Genomic DNA, 21985 nt, shown 5'->3' with positions numbered 1-21985 from the left:
GGGGGCGGCACACCCACCGCAGCCGGAAGGGGCACTGCCCCAACCACTGGCGATTCTGCACTTGGAGGGACCCACACTGCAGTATGTGGTGCCCGCCCATCCATACCTGGCGCAAACTTCTGGACTAATTCCCGCAAACCCCCCAACAAAGCCTGCAACTGTCCATCCGTGCCACCAGAAACAGGTCCTGAACCCGCTGGCTGGGGACCGGCCGTCGCTGTAGCCCCCGATTGCAGCACACCCAATGCGACCCCAGACCCCCCCATATCAGCCGCCCCCAACAACCCCTGCAAAGCATTGGTCAGTGTATGAGAGGACACAGGAAGTGACTTACCGGGCCGACCAGGGGGTGTCCCCGCCGCCGCTGCTCCCGAATCCGATGGCGCCGGACGCTCCTGCCTCTCTTCTTCCTCAGACCCGCTCAACTCTCCCTCAGACCGGTCACCGGGCGCTTGCAGGGGCTCCGTGTCATCCATCCCCGTGGAAGAGGGCCTGGATGCTGCCGTCTCCTGACCGCGCTGACCCCGCCTCCTGACGCTGGCTCCTCCCATCGCCGTCATCGTCGCTCTGGATACCTGGCTGCTGGGCCTCCCACTCCTCCTGGACGGGGTATCGCTCCGGACTTCCGAGCCGCCGGCCGGGGATGGGGAAAGCCCGGCGGCCGTTGACGTCATCCTCACACGCTGAGACCGCCCCCTGGCTGTATGCACAACACAGGGAGCGTCCGGCGCCTCACGTTGCCCTCGTCGAGCGGGCGGGGGGGACACGCTGGGTCCTGCTGACGCCCCGCCCACTGAGCTCCGCCGATGACGAGGATTCCGTCCAGGAACCACCACGGCAGAAACCGGGTGTCGTTTCGCCGGTGGACCTGACGGGTCCCGCTCCGGGGGGCTCCTAATGTGGCGAGCAGCTCTGGGGGAGGCTTCTGGTGAAAAACGCTCCGGAGGCCGCGACCTCCGGGCGCGTGGAAGGTCCTGCCCCCTCACCTCCTCTCCAGCCTGAGGTCCGAGGAGTCTAGCCACCTGGCTGTGCAGCCATCCAGGGCCATGGGTAGTCGCCGCAGCCCGCAGCTGGGCCAATAAGCTGTCTACTTCAGCCATCGCTCTCTACCTGGGGATACAAACTTCTTTCTCTCTGTAACTCTCCCCGCAATGCTGCCCGGGACCCCTCCTGTCCCCTAAATAACCTAAACCCCTCCCCTTACAACATTATCTGTACCCAATCCCCTCACCCTAAATCTAAAACAACTTCCAATTTAACCCTAGCTGTACCCTTATCCCCCTGTCATGCCGGCCTTCTGCTAGCTTCATTTTATTCCACCTGCTCCAGGCCTCTCTGGAGAAGGTTTTTACTTAGGAGAGCAGGTTCTTGCAATCAGATTCTTTATCCCTCATGCAATGGGGGATTTTGAAGCAGGGTGCCTCTTGTGAGATCCCAAGGAATAGCACAAACAGGGAATCCATTTTTCTAATGGGAGCAGTAGCTTTTAAGCATGCGCTAATGGCTCTGACTACATTCAAGCAATGTAGAGGGAATTCCTTTATGTGCTTAGGAGCAGGGCACAGCAGTCATTAATGGATGTGGAATGCTGAAACTATCTACGGGAAAAGGATGATCTTGAGGGTAGGACAAACCTTGTCTTTTCGAAGTATGAGGAAAGGCTCTGTATAGGAAAGGACTGCTAGTTCAGAAACAAAGCAGACAGAAGTGATGGCTCCTAAAAAAAGGCCACTTTGCTGGCAGGAATCTCCAGGAAGAATTTCCCTGATAAGTTCTAAGGGCGTTTTCTAAAGGTCCCAGGGAATCATAGGGTGCTGCAAGGGGGGCCTGATAAAAGAAACGCCTGTGAAGGGAGTGTGAAGGCGGAGACCTTTGAAAAAGGATGGACAAAGCCGACAGTTGACCCTTAAGGGAAGAACCAAGTCTGGTCAAGTCCTGTTTGGAGGAAAGCCAGAATGCAATGCACATAGTAATTTTTGGGACTGAATTGGCTGTGATCACACCAGGCAAAAAAAGACTTCCAGGTGCAAGAATAGATCTTCCTGGAAGGAACTTTTCTTGCTTTCAGCAAGCTAAAAATCACATACTCCAAAATCCCTCCATCCTTTAGGATCTGGGTTTCAACAGTCAAGGTGTTAAAGCCAGAGATGGTGAAGCAAGGTGAACAGAGGGCTTTGAGACAGTAGATCTGGCCTATCGGGAAGGCTGTGTGCTAGAAGTTTGAGTACATCTGTGTACCAGGTTCTTCCGGGCCAGTTTGAGAGTGGTGGAGAACTGACTTGTTGAAATCTATCACCCAGCCAAAGGCATAGAGAGTAGCTGAATTGTCTTGTGGACATTTTCTAAAAGCTGCAATGGAGATGAATCCTTCAGGAGCAGGTCATGTTACATTGACTTGAATGCCCTGAGTTCTGAGAAGGAAAAGTAAGGGTGTCAAGACCATTTTGAACACCTTAGGAGCAGAGGATAGTGCAAAAAAGTGGAACTGTGAAGCACAGATAGCGCTGATGAGGTGGGTAAATGAGAACATGGAGATGGGCATGTCCACGGTATATTCCCCTTGGATTTAGAGGCAATAACTGACCTTGTAGATTCCATGAAAAACTTTGGAATATGAACACTTTTGCTGAAGAATTGTAACTCGAGAATAGGACAAGCGCTGCAGTTGGACTTTGGTACCATGAACAGGTTTGAGTAGAATCCTTTGAACCTGTCTTATGGTAGTACTTGGACAACCACTCCCCAGGACAAGAGGTGGTTCAGGCTGCAAATCTAACTGTCCTTTGGCACAGCTTTTGGTTGATTTGAAAGAAGAAAGTAGTGAGGTGGTAGAGTCTTGAACTTTATTTTGTATATCTTAGAAACCACTGACTGAACCCACAGGTCTGGGTCATCTGTGACCCAGAGAGAGGCAAGCTGTAATAAACATCCCCCCACTCATAGGACTGAGGATGCCCCTTCATTTTGAAGAGGGCTTTGGGAAAGGCTAGGTTGCTGAGGAGAATGGTAATGAAACCTTCTGCTCTGGAAGAAAAATGTTTTTGCCTGTCACCTCTTTAATTAATTTCTCAATTGTCTCACCAAACAGATTCCTTAAAAGGACATATAGCCGTGGCCAAACATTTTGAGAATGACACAAATATAAATTTTCATAAAGTCTGCTGCCTCCCTATTTTTAGATCCTTTTGTCAGATGTTACTATGGTCTACTGAAGTATAATCACAAGCATTTCATAAGTGTCAAAGGCTTTTATTGACAATTACATTAGGTTAATGCAAAGAGTCCATATTTGCAGTGTTGACCCTTCTTTTTCAAGACTTCCGCAATTCGCCCTGGCTTGCTGTCAATCAACTTCTGGGCAACATCCTGACTGAGCCACAACCTGACTGATGGCAGCCCATTTTTGCATAATCAATGCTTGGAGTTTGTCAGAATTTGTGTGTGTGTGTGTGTGTGTGTGTGTGTGTGTGTGTGTGTGTGTGTGTGTGTGTGTCACCTGCCTCTTGAGGATTGACCACAAGTTCTCAATGGGATTAAGGTCCGGGGAGTTTCCTGGCCATGGACCCAGAATTTTGATGTTTTGTTCCTGAAGCCACTTAGTTATAACTTTTGCCTTATGCAAGATGCTCCATCATGCTGGGAAAGGCATTGTTCATCACCAAACTGTTCTTGGATGGCTGGGAGAATTCGCTCTCGGAGGATGTTTTTGTACCATTCTTTATGCATGGCTGTGTTCTTAGGCTAAATTGAGTGAACCTACTCCCTTGGCTGAGAAGAAACCCCGCACATGAATGGTTTCAGGATGCTTTACTGTTGGCATGACACAGGGCTGATGTTAGCGCTCACATTTTCTTCTCTAGGCAAGTTTTTTTCTGGATGCCCCAAACATTTTTGCAGAATATCAATCTGTCCCTCATGTTTTTGCTGGAGAGTAGTGGCTCCTTTGATGCCCTTCTTGACAACAGGCCATCCTTCAAAAATCTTCTCACTGTGAATGCAGATGCACTTGCACCTGCCTTCTGCCATTCCTGAGCAAGCTCTGCACTGGTGGTGCCCCGATCCCGCAGCTGAATCAACTGTAGGAGGCGGTCCTGGTGCTTGCTGGACTTTCTTGGACGCCCTGAAGCCTTCTTTGCAAATGCAGTGGACATGTTTTTTATGGGATTAAATTCATTTTCATGGCAAAGAGGGACTTTGCAATTCATATGATCACTCTTCATAACATTCTGGAGTATATGCAAATTTCCATCATAGAAACTGAGGCAGCAGACTTTGTGAAAATTAATATTTGTGTCATTCTCAAAACTTTTGGCCACAGCTTTACATGGGAGGTGCCTATGCAGGCAGATTCAGATGTCCAAGCTTTAGGACCTTTACGCTCTGTGTATGTTAATGGAGATCAGAGCCAATCTGGAGATTTGTCTCATGACATGTTCTAGGGCATCTACATAAAAAGCAGAAGTGCTGTAATTGTTCTGTAACAGCCCGATCCTTAAATAAAAAGGTAATGTTGGTTGTTCATTGTCCTAGTACAGTTAGCTGCAGTCTGGCATACTGAAATTGCAGCAAGAGCTGGTTTGCAGGGCTGGGCCTGCCATGTTGTAGAGAGCAGAGTGTTTCTGAGCCCTAGGAAAAGATAGCCAATTTGTCCGAGGAAATGTGACGTAAATTCAGAAAATTCTGCTTTAGTCAAATAGGCCGCTTGTGTCTGAAATAGCTTTGGAATCAGATGCTAATGCCTGTGCTAAGACTGGGTCCTGCCTGCTCCACTGCGATGCATCGTCACTGTCATGTTTAATGTTGTGCAGGCCTTTGACAAAGTGAATGTTTACCTGTGATTTTGAATTGGATCCGCCATAGCTACAAGTGAGGGTTTTCCCTTTTGTTGTACTCACAGAGTAGAGTTTGGGAGATGGAAGAGGGTAAGCATGTCCAGTAGGAGTGCACAAAAAAACATGTCTAGATTGTACTGCAACGAATGCTCATGGCGAAAGGGTAGGAGGAAGCACACAGGTGGAGTGGCGTTAAAATGTGCAACCAATGGTGTGATACAACACCTCGTCATGCACCTGAGACTGAACTCGGGAGTGGTTCAATTTTAGAGCCAAGTTTGAAAAGTTTACACTTTTTAAGTAAATACATTACAAAAACATAGCCCCATTTATACAATAACAGTCAGAGATACCTGTCCATGATGCTGGACTGTATATGAACTCCAGGCTTCACCTGTCACGCTGGGTATACCCCCGAAGGGGTCTATAGGGACTAGGTTCTATATCGATGGAACACAGCCCGGGACCTGTACAGCACCCTGTAGCTGACATATTGCAACAAGTGCCAAGGTCCAGGAGTGCCCATGCAGGAGCCAGGACCAGAAACAACCTAACAAACTGTCTCCACAGCGTGGGGTCTGGGTACAGTGCCCAAAGATTTACTGAGGCTGCACTGATTCGGCTACGTACCAAATGCAGAAGACTGGGTGAAGATGGAACAGCCATCAAGGAAGCTCATGGATGTTGCAGAGGTGGTGGAGAGGTAAGTCTTGCAACAAAAACCTTTAATTACACGCATGTGCCATCCCATATCCCTCCCCAATGCCACTTCTGGGAGTGGAGACCAGTGATCTGCTGCTACAGTCTGGGTCTGCCACTGGCCAGTCTTTTTCCATTGGCCCTTGTTGTGACATTATCATGCCACTGGTGTCTTCTGGAACCTGTGAGAACCCTACCTCTGGACACCCAATGGAAAATGCTGATGTCCACCCAGACAGAGATGTAGGAACCATAGGAAGGAACCTCCCACTCTGCAGTCCAAAAGAAAGAAGACTCTTTAGATTCAAGTAGTCTGATGTCTGCTGATGTCTGCTCGGCCATTGCTGACCTGCTTAAAATGTTGCAAGAGCAACAGGGTTAGTAATTTCTGACCTAGAATTGGCACACAAACAAAAAAACTTCTGATCTCCAGTTTTTTTATGAGCCAGTAAACCACACACTTTAAGGGATCTGCTTTAATTTAAAGAAGAATTCCAGGCATGGTATATTTTTACATAGGTACATTGGTCCAACTTGGACCAGTGTAACTATACACAGTATATGAGGGGAGAATAAATGGAGGCTATTTTAGACTTTCGTGGTACCGTACAAAGGCTCAACATACACAAGGTAGATAAAAATATACAGATTTTATTCCAAAGATTTAAAACATTTAAACATTTTAAAATTTGGCATTGAGTCAAAATATACCACACAACAACAACTCCCTACCACGCGGTACCTGCTCACGATGTCCCTGGGTCCGGGAGGGCCCAGGCATTAGATTACCTAAAGGTCAGTGGCATAAATCAAATACCTTCTCGAACTGCTCGACACAGGTGGTCATATATATTATGACCTGCCGTTGTGGAGCATTCTATATTGGCAAAACAAAGCAACAGTTAGGACAAAGAATCAGAGACCATACTACTCAGGTAGTGGAAAAATCATTACTCCAGTTACTAGACATATTGGTCTTCATCATAAATACCATACGGAGATGGTTTCCTTCTTTGCCCTTGAGGTCATTTCACCAGATCGGGAACTGGGACAAGCATATACTTCAACGTGAGACCTTGGATTGAACGTTTAAACGCTATGGTGCGGGTCTCCCAGACTTTGAAATGTACCACAGGGCTGCCGTCCTCTCTAGGATCCTCGAGTGGTTCCCTCGTCCATTCCCCAAGGCATCCACTGCCATAGAACAAGATCTCTCCACTTCTGACCTCCGGGCTTTGCTTTGGGGATATGGTCAAAAACTGTCTATCCTATCAAACTCTTCCCCATTAACGACTGCGGCACTATACCTGTGGTACAAAAAGGGACTATCAACATTGCTATCTACAGACCCCTCACCACTTACTTCACTTTTTGATCATCCTAATCTCCCCCAGGGCATGGGATCCAACACAGTGGGCTCATATTTACGGACCACCTGGCCTACAGCAAACTCATTCATACATCCAACTGAGGGTACACCCGCTCTGTCTGGAGACCGCAGTAACTGGCTTACAGCTCTACGTATATCCTCTTTTTGCTCTGACCTGTTTTCCTCCGGCCACATACATAGACCTCTGACTGGCTACGAGCAGCTATGCTCTCTCTCGGAAACACCTAAACATTTACTCTCTACTATTTACAAACTACTACACTCACTGACCCATGATCAACTTCCACCTTACACGAAGAGGTGGGCTTCGGATCTGGGAAGGGACCTTTCGCTGGTAGACTGGCAAAAGTCATTCCACTTCACACACAAATCCTCCATCTCTTGTTACACACAAGAGAAGAACTTTAAACTTTTGGCTAGGTGGTACAGGGACCCCCAATCTCTCCATAGAATTTTTTCATCCACCCCTACGTCTTGTTGGAGATGTGGAGAAACAGATGGAAGCTATCTCCATATATGGTGGGACTGCAATGCCATACAGCCCCTATGGTCCCAGGTCTTTGCCATATATAGTAGCCTTTACGATAGGCCAACGGTACCCACGCCAGAAGTAGCACTGTTGTCCATGCTTCCAGGCTCCATACCCTCGCAAAAACGTACCCTACTTCGATTTTTTCTTTCGCCAACTAGGCAACTTATACCCCTCTTTTGGAAAAACCACTACTACGCCTCCTCTGCCCTCATGGGTCTCTATCGTCAACGATATTATGCGAATGGAAGAGATGATTGCCCTAGATAATGATACCTTTGATAAATTCAAAACCCTATGGCTTATCTGGATTGATTATTCCACCTCAGATGCCCTAAAAACCTTGCTAATGCCACCTAATTAAACGGACTCTGCCTAGACCCTCCAATGTGCTGCACCAAGGCCTGCTCATCTGCCTTGACCTTCCTCACCCTTACCTATTTTCTCCCCTCATTTCCCTCCCTCTCTATCCTCTTTTTATCCTCTCTCTCTTGATTCATGTAACAAGGCCTTAAAACAAGTGATTTTTGATTGTATCAGCAAACTCACTCCAGAAGTTCAGCGAGGATCTCTGAATGATCCAATGTTGTCCTAAATGACTGATGGTGATAAATAGAATCCACCTGTGTGTAATCAAGTCTCTGTATAAATGCACCTGCTCTGTGATAGTCTCAGGGTTCTGTTGAAAGCGCAGAGAGCATCATGAAGACCAAGGAACACACCAGGCAGGTCCGTAATACTGTTGTGGAGAAGTTTAAAGCCGGATTTGGATACAAAATATTTCCCAAGCTTTAAACATCCCAAGGAGCACTGTTGTGGCGCTTAGGAAGCACTGCCCATTCATTCCAATGGGCAGGGGTGGTTTAGGAGTGCTGTATACAGCGCTCCCAAAGTGCCCCAAAGATGCAGCTTGTGGGACTTTTTGTAAAGTCCGGAAGCATACCGCCCCAGTGTGAAAGCACTCAGGTGGCATGGGAGGTGGTTTTCAGGCTGTCAGTGTGAAAGGGGTCATACTGACTTTACAAGGTAAAGCCTGGTAATACCTCTTATCTGGGGTCTTGGGTTGCCGAATAGCATATCATGTCTTCTGTTTCCTGCTTTTGCAGTGGTTTTTGTCTTTTAAGAGCTTCCCTGCCATGATCCAGCTCCAAATCAGAGGTTCTGACTCAGATGCACTGCACATCTTCATACGGTGCATTACAGAGAATGTACACACACATTATATATATATTTATTATTTGTGAACACTAATTGTGTTTTACAAGTATGTACACCATTTCAATAAATTGTACTATTACAGTTGTTAGACGCAGGACGGGGTGCCCCCTCTTGGTGTGGAGTTCTGGTATTCGCTGGTGCAGACTCATTTCCTGGGTCCTTGCCCTTTGACCTCGTCCTGGGTAAGATAGCGTACATGGGACCCCTCTGTATTGTAGTTGTATATGCATCTGTATTTTGTAATATAATATTGTTGTAATTACTCTCTTTTTTTCCCTCTACACTCTATTATAATATTAAATGTGGGGTTTGCTCTCTATGTAATAATTCCTGAAGAAGCAGTGGTTTCTCCCACGAAACATGCTGAGCGTCCAATACGCAGCTGGTATTTGTTAGCGTTAATCACTTGCCGCCCACCATATAGCAGAATGACGGCGGCAAAGTGGTTTCAATATCCTGACCGGGCATCAAATGACATCCTCAGGATATTGAGGCGCGAATCGCGGCGATCGTTGTTGCGGGGTGTCAGTCTGACACCCCGCAACACCGATCTAGGTGAAGAGTCTCTGACAGAGACTCTTTACCACGTGATCAGCCGTGTCCAATCACGGCTGATCACGATGTAAATAGGAAGAGCCGGTGATCGGCTTTTCCTCACTCGCGTCTGACAGACACGAGTAGAGTAGAGCCGATCAGCTGCTCTCCTGACGGGGGGGGGTCTGTGCTGATTGTTTATCAGCACAGCCCCCCCTCGGATCCTACCCAGGACCACCAGGGAAACCAGCCACACTGGACCACCAGGTATGCCCCCTAGACCCCCAGGGAAAAACTAATCAGTGCAAAGGCAGCTGCCAATCAATGCCCACTCCAATGCCTACCACTGCCACCAGGGATACGTATCAGTGCCCATCAGTGCCACCCATAAGAACCCATCTTTGCAGCCTGTGCCCATCAGTGCCACCTACCATTGCCCATCAGTGCCGCATATCAGTGCCCGCTCATTGGTGCCACCTCATCGCTGCCGCCTTATCAGTGCCCATCAGTGAAAGAGAATTTATTTACAAAATTTTTAAACAAAAGCAAAACTTTAATTTTTTTCAAAATTTTCGGTCTTTTTTTTATTTGTTTCGCAAAGAATAAAAACCGCAGAGGTGATCAAATACCACCAAAAGAAAGCTCTATTTGTGGGAACAAAATGATAAAAACTTAGTTTGGGTACAGTGTTGTATGACCGCGCAATTGTCATTCAAACTGAAAGCTGAAAATTGGTCTGGGCAGGAAGGTGTATAAGTGCCAGGTATTGAAGTGGTACAATGGTCATCTTCCAGAGGTCACTCCATCTGTGATTTTCTAGAGCTAAATATCAGGGACACCGGTTATTGTTCCCAAATTTTAAAATGTTTGTATGTTTTAAATCTTTGGAATAACAAGGTTTTCTTTTTATCTTGTGTTTGTTGAGCCTACTGAATGCTGCCGAGGGCACCTTCAAAAGCCTAAATAGCTTTGCAAAAATCACACAAGCTCTCTGCTGGACTGGACTGAATAAAACAAACAGACGCATTAAACCAAGCCATTTTGTTCTTAAACTTTTTTTTTTTTTTTTTTATTTGTTTCAAACGTTATTTACTGTATTCAATGTCATCATAAAATTAGGTTATATAAATTAGGAAAAATTGCAATTTTTACACACAAGCCTAAATTCGCATTAAGCTGCGTTATTGAAAGTTTCTGATCCGATATACACAGCAGAGGACATATCCACCTTTACAAGGCAAGAAGCTGAATAGCTTAATAAAAAAAAGGATGAGATAGGCCTTAACAAGGATACATGTACCTCTTCCACCAGATTGCCGCAGCAGTGTTGTAGGATGTAAATATTTAGTCGCAGCCATTTTGAAAGAATAAGCCAATATTCACAGGATATGGCAAAATCGCTGCAAATATGGCTTTGGTATGTTTATAAAAAAAAAAAATTAAGAAAGCTGCTTTGGCTTTTTTGGAATACAGAGTTCTGAACATTTGCCGTGTAAACTCCATGTTACTCTGTAGTGAAGCAGACAAGTATAAACAAAAAACATTTCAACTATAACATACACGTAAAAAATATTGCCACAAATGTAAGAATTGAGATTTTAGAAATTTGCGGTTTAAAGGAAACATCCACTTAAAGTAACTCCAGGACAAGGGCCCTTTACCAGAGAAGTCTTCAGTAATACTTGCCTAAACCTGTGGCCATGGTGGCCTTACTGCCCAGCCGATGCAAAGCTTCCGCTTTAGGTAGGTACTTGTGATATAAAAATTTAAGGATTGGGATGTGGTCTGGCCTATATACATCTTAGCTGGTCCTGATCTGTATGCTTGACATCACCTGTGCTTGACCTGTTGCAGTGGATAGAGCACTAGAGACAAACGACCTTGTGTCAGCTTCCTTTGCTGTGGGTTCAGGTACTAGTGTATTTATAAAGCCCAACTGGGAGCGTTTTTTTTTTTAAGGTAACATTAAAGGATTTTTTTTGTATTAAAAACAAACCTGTTATACTTACCCGCTCTGTGCAATGATTTTGCACAGGACAGCCCCGGGGTCCTCCTCTTCAATGAGTGCTCCCACAGAAGGCTGCTTCCAAGGGGGGCACTCGTCCATATGTAGGCTTTCTCCCGAGCTGCCTTGTCTGTGTCTATTGACACAGACAGTGTGGCTAGGCCCCACCCCCTCATCACAGAATTTGATTGACAGCAGCGGGAGCCAATGGTTCCTGCTTCTATCAATCTGCCCAGTGAGGAGGGACAGAGCCGTGAAAGCTGCTGCTCTTGTGTACAGCGCCGGATCAAGATCAGACTCAGGTAGGTATAAGTGGGGGCTGGGGGAACACATGCAGCACAGAAGTTTTTTTTTTTCTGCATCAAAAATGCATGGACAGTAGGTTACATGGATTTCAATGGCAAAGTTCACACCACTGCAATGCGTTCCAGTACAGTCAAAAGTAGAACGTGCTGCATTTTTTTTTTTTGCAAGAACTGCACTGGAGCTTTGCAAAATGCATCAAAACACATTATGAAGAAAAAAAAAAAAATACCCAAGAGGGGAAAAAAGAAACATACTGGGAAGCATTGAAGAAGCATCAAAAATGCAACGAAATGCATAAAAAAAAAACAAACAAACAACCCCTACATGCAAAAACACATCTGGACTGCGTTTCTGTAGTGTGATCTGGCCCTAAGGCTTTAGAACCACTTTAATGTCCCCCTCAGGAGAATAAATAAAACAGCAGGGCAGGCTGCGATATTCACTCTTAATCTGGAGACATCCTCTCCATTACTCTTTTCACCACAAGATATCCTCAGTCATCCAGGTTGAAGACTACCCAGCATTTGTATACAATGATGCACATAAGTCACCACTCTCTGTATCATTGAAGCCACCCATTGCTGGGTAAAGACCAAAGAGGTCCTTACATAGGTAATAAACCTGTGGCCCTCCAGCTGTCCCATGAGGCATTACAAGACTGACCATTACAAACATGGACTCCCAAAGTCAGAAGCATGATGGGACTTGTAGTTCAGCAATAGCTGGAGGGCAACAGATTCAGCTCCAACGCATGCCCTTTGATAACTGCTGTATGGTCCTTGGACCCCAGTAGTTAGTAGCGAGAGTGGCAGCATTTATTTAATAGCAATGATCTATAACTTGCCTTGGGTAATAATCCCCCAATCTCTCACTGTCTTTTGCAGCATGTGTCCAGTCTCCAACCACACCTGTGGCATGTTCAGTCTGCCCACGATTTCCTCTAGCATGTCTGAAGATTCAGTTCTTTCAAGCATTACATATATAGAATATTATGTGTGGCACTATGGTAATACAAGGGACGACAGTTGACACGCCCTACTAGTTGATGACCCAGCCCATCACATGATTAGTCAGTATAAACAGACAAGTATTTAAAAAAAAGGGAATATAAAAAATACTACTGTGGGAACTCTGGGGGTCGGGGGGCTGCATCAAGAACTGCACTATAAACTCTGCCCTGTTCGACCAGGAACGATCTACTGAAAGTGGACTTTATCTTTAAACCAGTTTTGCTTCAGTGTTGCACTACAAATATGCAAATTGCTCAATGTAAATAATACTAAATTCTTAACAAAAGACATTTATTTATTTTTTTTTTCCTAAAGAGCCTAACACCCATTTCTGAGTCAAACTGAAATTGCACACCATAAAAAGGTTACTTTAGAAATAATAAAGGTAGAAAAGGGAAAAAAGGGGAATATGTCTGGGATGTCCATTTGTTTCAACTGAAAACTAAGAATTCCATCTCCTGATGTCATTAAAAAAAAAAAAAAAAAGATACACACATTCTAGAAAAATATGGGTTTATAGCTTATAAATCAAATGAACTGCATACCTTAAAAAGGGTAAGAACAAGACTGCCTCACCTTACAGCCCAACTCCCTCCAATATTGTAGTGCCTGCCCCCAGATATTTAACCTTGAGGCTGGGTTCACATATATGCAAATTGGATACAAGATTCTCCGCAGCCAATTCACATGACAGGCAAGTGTGACCGGCTCTCAATGGAGCCGGTTCACACATGTCTGGGGGGGGGCCGCCACGATCCACATTCAAAAAGGGTCCTGTGCGTCTTTGGATCCGATTCAGGTGTGAATTTTGGATAAAAAAAACAAAAATAAATCGGACCAGATTTGCACCTGAACTGGTGGCTGGACACGCACCGGACCCCAGGCATGAACCAGCGGCCGCACATATGTGAACCTGGCCTAAAGGAGATTTAAGGCTGTGTAAGTTCAGATACAGCTTGGTAACAGATAGATTGCCAGGCAGTACCAGGACCTCCACAAGCTCTTAAAATCTTCAGCAAGCAATAGATTTAAAGGGCTTTGCTATACAAAAAAAATGGATGGAAAGAGGGTCTTTAAAGTGATTTAAAAAAAATAAAAACTGCAGGTTTACAAAAGGACAAACATGTCATACTTGTTTTGTGTAAAAGTTTTGCACAGAGAAGTTCCAATCCTCTATTTCTGGGGTCCCCCACCAGCACTCCTGGCTCCTCCTCCCTGATGAGTGCCCCCACAGCAAGCCGCCTGCTATGGGGGCACTCATGCAGATTCACTAGCAAGCCATGGCTCGGCCCCACCCCCTCATCACTGGCTGTCTCTGCACCTATGAGGAGGGGAAGAGTGGAGAGCCGCTGCTCTAGTGCTGCATTGGGATCAGGTTCAGGTAAATATAAAAAGGAGAAGCTGCACACAGAAGAAGATTTTCTACCTTCATGCAGAGAATGCATTAAGGTAAGAAAACTTCTAGCTTTACAACCACATTAACAAATTTTAAAGGCTGTGTTTACCTTTATGGGGGGAAAAATAAAAAAAATGCACATACTTTTGCAGGGGAAAAAAGCGTGCATTTATTACTTTTCACAGGAGCCAACAAGGTATTGCACCTGTGATCAGTGGATCATGGGTGCAATGGCAGGCTTCTGTAGACGCTTCCTACAGCTCTCTGTACAGGCTTTAAACTGCAGAGCTGGAGGAACTGTCAATGGACTACAAGTGTGCCAATCAGTAGTTCCGATGTTGAATGTGACAAGGGCTGTGGGAAGAAGAACCCCAGCGCACTGTCACAGTGAGGGGACTGAGGAACATCTTCCTAAAAAGGAGAACCTAGCATTTAAGCCTAACTGGGGAATTTCAGAAACAGACATGTTAACCATGCACACCCAGGGCAAAGTGACAGTGTCTCTGCAAAGGCCCCCCCTCCCCTACTCCTTTTGCTTGCACTCCCTTGTTCCTTTTTCTGATACAGCCAGCACTCAAATCAGTGTGGTAGCAAGCTTGGAAGCAGTGACATTATTTGGTCATGTGACAATGCTTGGGCCTACAAATTGTCTACTAGCTAGAGCACCGTCACATGACCATGTGGCATCACAAGTCACAGGCTTCCCTGTACCCAAAAGCACAGGGTATTGTCACCAACTGCAATGGAGAAAAAAAAAAAGAAGAAAGAAGAACAGCAGCAAGGGAGTGCTTGCAAGATATATTAAAATGGGTTGGTGGGCCTTTGCAGAGACACGGTCAGTTTGCCCTGCATAGGAAAGGGCACCATGTTTCTAAACACACTTTACTGAGAGAAACAAGGGCTGCCATTTCAGACCTCTCCTCCTAAAAATGCTAGATGCATGGCTGCCATGCCGAGCTCCTTCAGTGCCAAGTCACTGACCCAGAACAAGTATACAAGTAGTTAAGCCTTATCTGCATACTCTTTCCAAGTTGGTGCCTCAAAGCACTGAAGCTGCTGGATCTAAATGACAGTCAGCAATGGCAGCCTGCAGATTTCCTTCGTGCAGTTTTCCTTTCCAGAAAACAGGGGTGTCAGGGAGTGAAGCCACAGCTTCATGTTCCAAGCGAGCACCAAAGCAGGGGTGCAACCCTGATGTACAATATATGGAGGCCTAGATTTCTGCTTCAACACAGAGCTCTTCTGAGTCAACAATCTGATGTGAACAGCTCTACTAGCCAATTAGGTGCTTGCATACGATTATAGAAAGTGAGTTTGGGTTACAGCAGATAGGGCAGCCTTACCATATTATGTTTGCAAGCTCAGGGGCACCCAAAAAATGATTCTTGAAGTATTACAAGTACTTACAGGAAATACAAAATGCCTGAACGTAGAGATAAATGTTGCTTTGTTAAAACTCTCATAATGGGACAGGTTGATTACTCAATGGATATAGATGCTAACAGCAGAATACAGAAGCACCGCCTTCATGTTCCACAGTGGTTGTAAAGAACTGTACGGTTAGGCACATGTTCACCTGGGATCTATCACAGGCCTGTACATCTCTTCCTTCACTGATGGGGAACCTTATGCTCATATGGCCTGCCCTATGTAAAAAAGTCTGGAAAAACAAATAAAATAAGGGGCTACACGAAAGCAAGAAATTGGCCATGTTGATAATACACAAGGCATTTGTCCAATATCCCTCCAACAAAAATTAGTGAAATCTTGCACAAGGCGTTCTTCCCGAGCAGCTGTTCGCGATTCAGGTGAAGCGTGGGCAGTGGACTGGGGGGTTGGGCATATTGAAGACTCTTCTCCTCTCTTCATCATCAAAGTCATCGCTGTCATCAGGGTCATAGTCATCTAGGACACAGTCATTGCAGCTCTCTCTTTCATGCTGTAAAGCAGAAAAGAGCAATTTAGGTCTTTAATGCGCCAAAATTGACCAAACCCAATGCAATAACAATCTCCAATACAAAGCTTAGTATGCAGTTTCAACAAGATCTATATGGAAACCTGTATAGATGTACAATGAGTCTCTAAGCTTACTGGGAAACATATGAATTTGACAAGGGTTATGGACTGAAACTTCTAGTCACTGAGGTCTGCCCAGATAAACAGAAAAAGCAACCCTCATGTCCACTCTGTATGATCCTGGGTAACATTAGCTAATATTCCCCATAAGCCAGCATTAGTAATCCTGGGATACCTGCAGAAGTGATAAAAGAACTCAGGTGCGCTACTAATGTCTGACCCACCCGACTGCAGGAAAACTCCCTTACGCTCGATTCACACAGGGGCAACACGACTTCAACGCGACTTTGCAACGCGACTTTAACCCGACTTCAACACGACTTGTGGATCCGACTTTCAATGAACGGGGATCCGACTTGGATCCCCGCCACTGTGTTTGGTATGAATCTTTAGGGGGAACTCCGCGCCAAATTTTAAATAAAAATCCGGCATGGGTTCCCCCCCCAGGGGCATACCAGGCCCTTGGGTCCGGTATGGATCTTGAGGGGAACCCCCCTACGCCGAAAGGACGGCGTGGGGGGTCCCCCCAATCCATACCAGACCCTTATCCGAGCACGCAGCCCGGCCGGACAGGAATGGGGGTGGGGACGAGCGAGCGCCCCCCCCCCTCCTGAGCCGTACCAGGCCGCATGCCCTCAACATGGGGGGGTTGGTGCCTTGGGGGAGGGGGGCGCGCTGCGGCCCCCCCCACCCCAAAGCACCTTGTCCCCATGTTGATGAGGACAAGGGCCTCTTCCCGACAACCCTGGCCGTTGGTTGTCGGGGTCTGCGGGCGGAGGGCTTATCGGAATCTGGGAGCCCCCTTTAATAAGGGGGCCCCCAGATCCCGGCCCCCCACCCTATGTGAATGAGTATGGGGTACATGGTACCCCTACCCATTCACCTAGGGGAAAAAAGCGTCAATAAAACAAACAGTACACAGGTTTTTTAAAATAATTTATTAGGCAGCTCCGGGATCTTCTTCCGACTTCGGGGGTCCTCTTCCGACTTCGGGGGTCTCTCCGCCGTCTCCTCCCGGTGTCCGCATCTTCTGCCGGCTCCTCCGCTATCTTCTGCAGCTCAATTGCTAGCGGTGGTCCGGACTTCTGCCTTCTTCTTTTCTTCCAAAGATGTTGACACGACGCTCTCTCCAGCTGGAATGGTCTCTGAACGCTCCGCAACGGACTTATATAGGCGGTGACCCCGCCCCCTTATGAGGTCACTGTCCCAGGGCATGCTGGGGCTGTGCCGTCATAAGGGGGCGTGGTCATCACCCGGTGACCACGCCTCCTAAAACGTCACAGACCCAGCATGCCCAGGGACTGTGACGGCATAAGGGGGCGGGGTCACGGCCTATATAAGTCCCTTGCAGAGCGCACAGAAACCATTCTGGCTGGGGAGAGCGTCGTGTCAACATCTCTGGAAGAGAAGAGGGAAGAAGATGATCCAGAGGTCCGGACCACCGCTGGCAAAAGAGCGCCAGAAGATAGCGGTGGAGCCGGCAGAAGATGCGGACACCGGGAGAAGACGCCGGAGAGACCCCCGGAGTCGGAAGAAGATCCCGGAGCTGCCTAATAAATTATTTTAAATACCTGTGTACTGTGTTTTTTATTGACGCTTTTTTCCCTAGGTGAATGGGTAGGGGTACCATGTACCCCATACCTATTCACATAGGGTGGGGGGCCGGGATCTGGGGGCCCCCTTATTAAAGGGGGCTCCCAGATTCCGATAAGCCCCCCGCCCGCAGACCCCGACAACCAACGGCCAGGGTTGTCGGGAAGAGGCCCTTGTCCTCATCAACATGGGGACAAGGTGCTTTGGGGTGGGGGGGGCCGCAGCGCGCCCCCCTCCCCCAAGGCACCAAACCCCCCATGTTGAGGGCATGCGGCCTGGTACGGTTCAGGAGGGGGGGGCGCTCGCTCGTCCCCACCCCCATTCCTGTCCGGCCGGGCTGCGTGCTCGGATAAGGGTCTGGTATGGATTGGGGGGACCCCCCACGCCGTTTTTTCGGCGTAGGGGGTTCTCCTCAAGGTCCATACCAGACCCAAGGGCCTGGTATGCCCCTGGAGGGGGAACCCATGCCGGATTTTTATTTAAAATTTGGCGTGGAGTTCCCCTCAAGATCATTTGAGCACAAGTCGCATGCCGAAGTCGGATCATGCGAGACGGCGATCCGACTTCAATGATAGTCAATAGGCTGAAGTCGGATCAAAGTCGGATCCAAGTAGTACAGGGAGTACGCTCTGAAGTCGGAGCGACTTCAGTAGTGTCTATTAAGACGCTCCCATGCACTGTAATGTGAATCTCTTTCTGGGGCGACTTGGGGCGACTTGAGGGCTTACAAGTCGGATCCCAAGTCGCGGTAGTGTGAACCGAGCCTTAGCCTGGATGTGTATGTGAACAGTGCCTTAGCAATATTAAATAAAAACACAAATGAAACACTTGTAAATAAAACAATAACAATGTGACAAAGTCCCCTTGAGGAATGGGCGATTGGAAAAAGACGATTAAGTACTGCTCCAACATTCGTTTTTTGATCTTTTTCCAATATTTTAACTTTAATAAAAGAAGGTTTTTTACTTTACTATACCATGGGTGCTTTTCTGTTCTTCTAATCCCCTCTCAAACATGGCAAGCGGTAGAACCAAAACCGGCCGGCTACATTGAATCCACAGTGCATGTGAAGGATCGGAGTCTGGTTAAACAGATCAGCTGTTCTCCTGATCAGCTGTTCCAGTCCGCTGGACTTCTCCATATCGCCGTCCTGATGCTAGTGGAAGACAGTATGCAGATGGATATCTGAATAGGAGGACCTCATCGGCCATTCCTGTCTGTGGGATTTACTACATCTGAGCCTGTAAGACCCCCGTAACAGGGGTCCCACATATCTGGTAAGCGGCCGCCCTTTTTTCATTTCATCCCAGGATCCTGGTACTTATTGAAAGAACTTTTCTATCTAGGAAAGCACCTATTTGAATTACAGGACTGCTTAAAATCGTCTTTTTTCCAATCACCCATTCCTCAAGGGGACTTTGTCACATTGTTAGTGTTTTATTTACAAGCGTTTCATTTGTGTTTTTATTTAATATTGCTAAGGCACTGTTCACATACACACCCAGGCTAAGGGAGTTTTCCTGCAGTCGGGTGGGTCAGACATTAGTAGCGCACCTGAGTTCTTTTATCATATTGTTAAAACTGAAAATTCTTGTTTTTCTAAGGTTGCAGCACTTCTAGTCATTTGTTTCAATTTTTTTTCTTGATAACCTTTTTTAGTATTTCAAAGTGGCAACATTGTTTATATAATTTGTATTCACATTAATTAATGGGATAAGAGTCGGGGTTAGCACAGATTACATGCGATACACCATACCTGCAGAAGTGTTCCTAAATGAACGGAAAGGGTGCCAAAACAAAGTATCCGTCATTACACTCATGCCATTAGAGAAGGGGACGCTGAAGTTAGGAACTTGTACAATTTCTTCTCTAAAAAGCACAAATACTCCACTGGTGGGTATAATAATGGGAAGTTATCAGGAGGTCAAGTTGTGCTTAAAATTGTTGCAAATGGGTTTTTTTTTTTTTTGTTTATGGATTTTTAAATTTGAAAAACACACTTAGAAGGTGGGAGACAGCAAAGTAACCAACCACTAAACACCAATGATATGATTTATATTTCTCCCAATGGTTAAAATCTAACATGGGTGGAGGCCAACTTCACCCAGCAGCCGCGACGGGGCCAGCTTTACTATTGTTCACTGCTATATGGGGGGGCAACTTTATTAATTACAGCCCCAAGGAGGCCAGTTTTACCATTGACCACTGCTGTAGGCAGCCACCTTCCTTGTGTGGTTATAATTCCTGAAGTATATTCCAGACACTCAGAGGAAGCCAGTTTTATAAAAAAAAAGTGTTAAAATGTTTAACATCCAAGAACTGGGACCAGTGGTTACAACTGTCAGGATATTTGCACATGATGCAACTTCATGCTTTGGGTTCTGTTTAGTAATCACACCTTTTATCTTTGTATTACAGGTTTATGTGGAATGCACTACCTCTTATTTGCTTGTGTGTGGGACATGCCTCTGACAAAAAAAAAACAAAAAAAAAAACCCAAAAACACAACTTACTGCCCCCCCTCAGGACGGTCACCATGTTAGGTTTTCTTTAGTTTTTTGGGGTTTTTTGGTATGTACATTTTCCTAAATAAAGACCGTTTTCTGGTTTTAAAAGAAAAAAAAAAAAAAAAAAAAAAAAAAAAAACACACGTTAAACATCCCCAAATGGGTGCAGTTGGACATGGCCAAGTACAACTATCCTTTACCCACATTCCAATGAAATCAGAGAAACTCAGGATGTTCAACATACTTTTACTGTGGCAATGTTAGATACTCGAAATGTGGGGCATTTCATATGGAAACGAGGAATGGTTACATTGAAGACCTCGCTCTTCTTGTCCAGCCGGTGGAATGTGTAATAGCCCTCCATGTAGCCAGAGGTTGTTGAGAATGTTGTGCAGCTTGTATACTCGTACGTCTGGCCTGGTCTCAGAATTGGGTAATCACCTGCAGGTACAATACAAAGGCATCAGATTAACTAATTACATAAAAGGGAACAAAATCCTGGCAGACTGAACTCCAGGTAAACAGCTACAAAGTTGAGATACAAATGTATGAATAGCCTTAAGAGCTTATCATTTTGTCCAGCCATTGTTGTGATTTATACAATAGCAGTGTGACAGGATTTCCTCTGTTAAGCGTTAAAGCGGAGCTCCACCTAAAAAGGGAAAGCTCCACTTGTCTGCCTCCTCCCCTCCTTTGGTGGGGAGCCTTGTGGCACCTTGTCGGGTGGGGGCGGGTGCCTGGTTTTTACAGGTACCAGCTCCCACTGCCTGCTGAGATCACAGCAGCGAACTCAGCCGGAAGTTTGGCCGCAGCCGACCAATTGCGAAAGCGCAGCACGTTTCACACATGCAAGTATTAAACCGGCTGTGAAGTCGCAAGGCCTCAATACCGCTTACCCTTTCCCAAGATGGCGATGCCAGCGCCCAAGAGCTGATTCAAGAATCGGTTTGAGTGAGGACACCGTGGTATCCCTGGACAAGTACGTGCCCTAATAGTAAGTCAGTAGCTACAGTATTTGTAGCTGCTGAGTTTTTTTTAGTGTGGGGGGCTGGAGCTATGCTTTAGGGAATTCAGAGATGGCACCTCCCCACTTGCAGACTTATTTATCAACTCTGCTCATTCTACTTGGTCCTCCTATCAACACACATGCATGCAGCAAAGGCTGGTTGTCTCTTAGTGCAGCTTTACGGCAACGAAGGAGATTAAATAAATACAGAGTGAAGTACATATGCTAGATTTTTGCACTCACTGTAAAATTCTCATCTTTGAGTTCAATTGAGGGTTATACTGCTGCCTACAAAAGGGGGATTGGCCAAGGGAAAAAAAAAAAAAAAAAGAGTAATATTGCACACTCCTAGACCGGCACAGGAAACACCTCCTACTACATGCAAGATATACCAAGAGCAAGGCCATAAACAGAGGGGTGTCCCTCAGTGAACTCCAAGAAATGAATTATGGCGAGTACAAAACTATTTTTCATCTTATAAAGAGACACACAAAGTCAATCATTGGGACATCCAAAAGCTGTCGAACTGAGGGGTCAGCAACACAGCGAGTAACGGACCAAGGAAAAAATGTGGACTTGCCTGCAACCTTAAGTCCCAGAAGGCCCTTGCATCTAAAGTTAGCAACAGATGACGCTAAAACCTTTACCTGGCAGAACTTATAAACATTTGTGGGCAGAGAACCAGGTAGCAGCCTTGCAAATATGGGGAAAAAAAAAAAAAGCTGGATGCTGAAAAGCCCAAAGGAGCAATCACAAATCTAGCAGTGTGTCCTGACAGGAAAAACGTGGAACCAGATCCACAAGACCATAAACTTGGGTAAAGGTCCGACTGAGATACCAAAAGATGGTGGAATGAGAAGCTGGTGCACCCTTATGTTGTCCAT

General features: G+C 46.2%; 1 protein-coding gene across 1 annotated transcript in view; it reads right to left on the bottom strand.

Moving 5' to 3' along the window:
* Window positions 1–10630: 10630 nt before the first annotated feature.
* FBXO3 (F-box protein 3) overlaps window positions 10631–21985 on the bottom strand; it is a 47840-nt gene continuing 36485 nt past the window's right edge. Inside the window, exons 10-11 of the mRNA XM_073604216.1 lie at window positions 20340–20536; window positions 10631–15858 (exon numbers count right to left, since the gene is read on the bottom strand). Coding sequence (XP_073460317.1) covers window positions 15724–15858; window positions 20340–20536 — 332 coding nt within the window. The 3' untranslated portion in view covers window positions 10631–15723. The remainder of the gene's footprint in view (window positions 15859–20339; window positions 20537–21985) is intronic.

Source organism: Aquarana catesbeiana, linkage group LG11 (assembly GCF_042186555.1).
Source record: "Aquarana catesbeiana isolate 2022-GZ linkage group LG11, ASM4218655v1, whole genome shotgun sequence".
Taxonomy (NCBI): Eukaryota; Metazoa; Chordata; class Amphibia; order Anura; family Ranidae; genus Aquarana; species Aquarana catesbeiana.
This window is presented reverse-complemented; position numbering and strand designations above follow the sequence as displayed.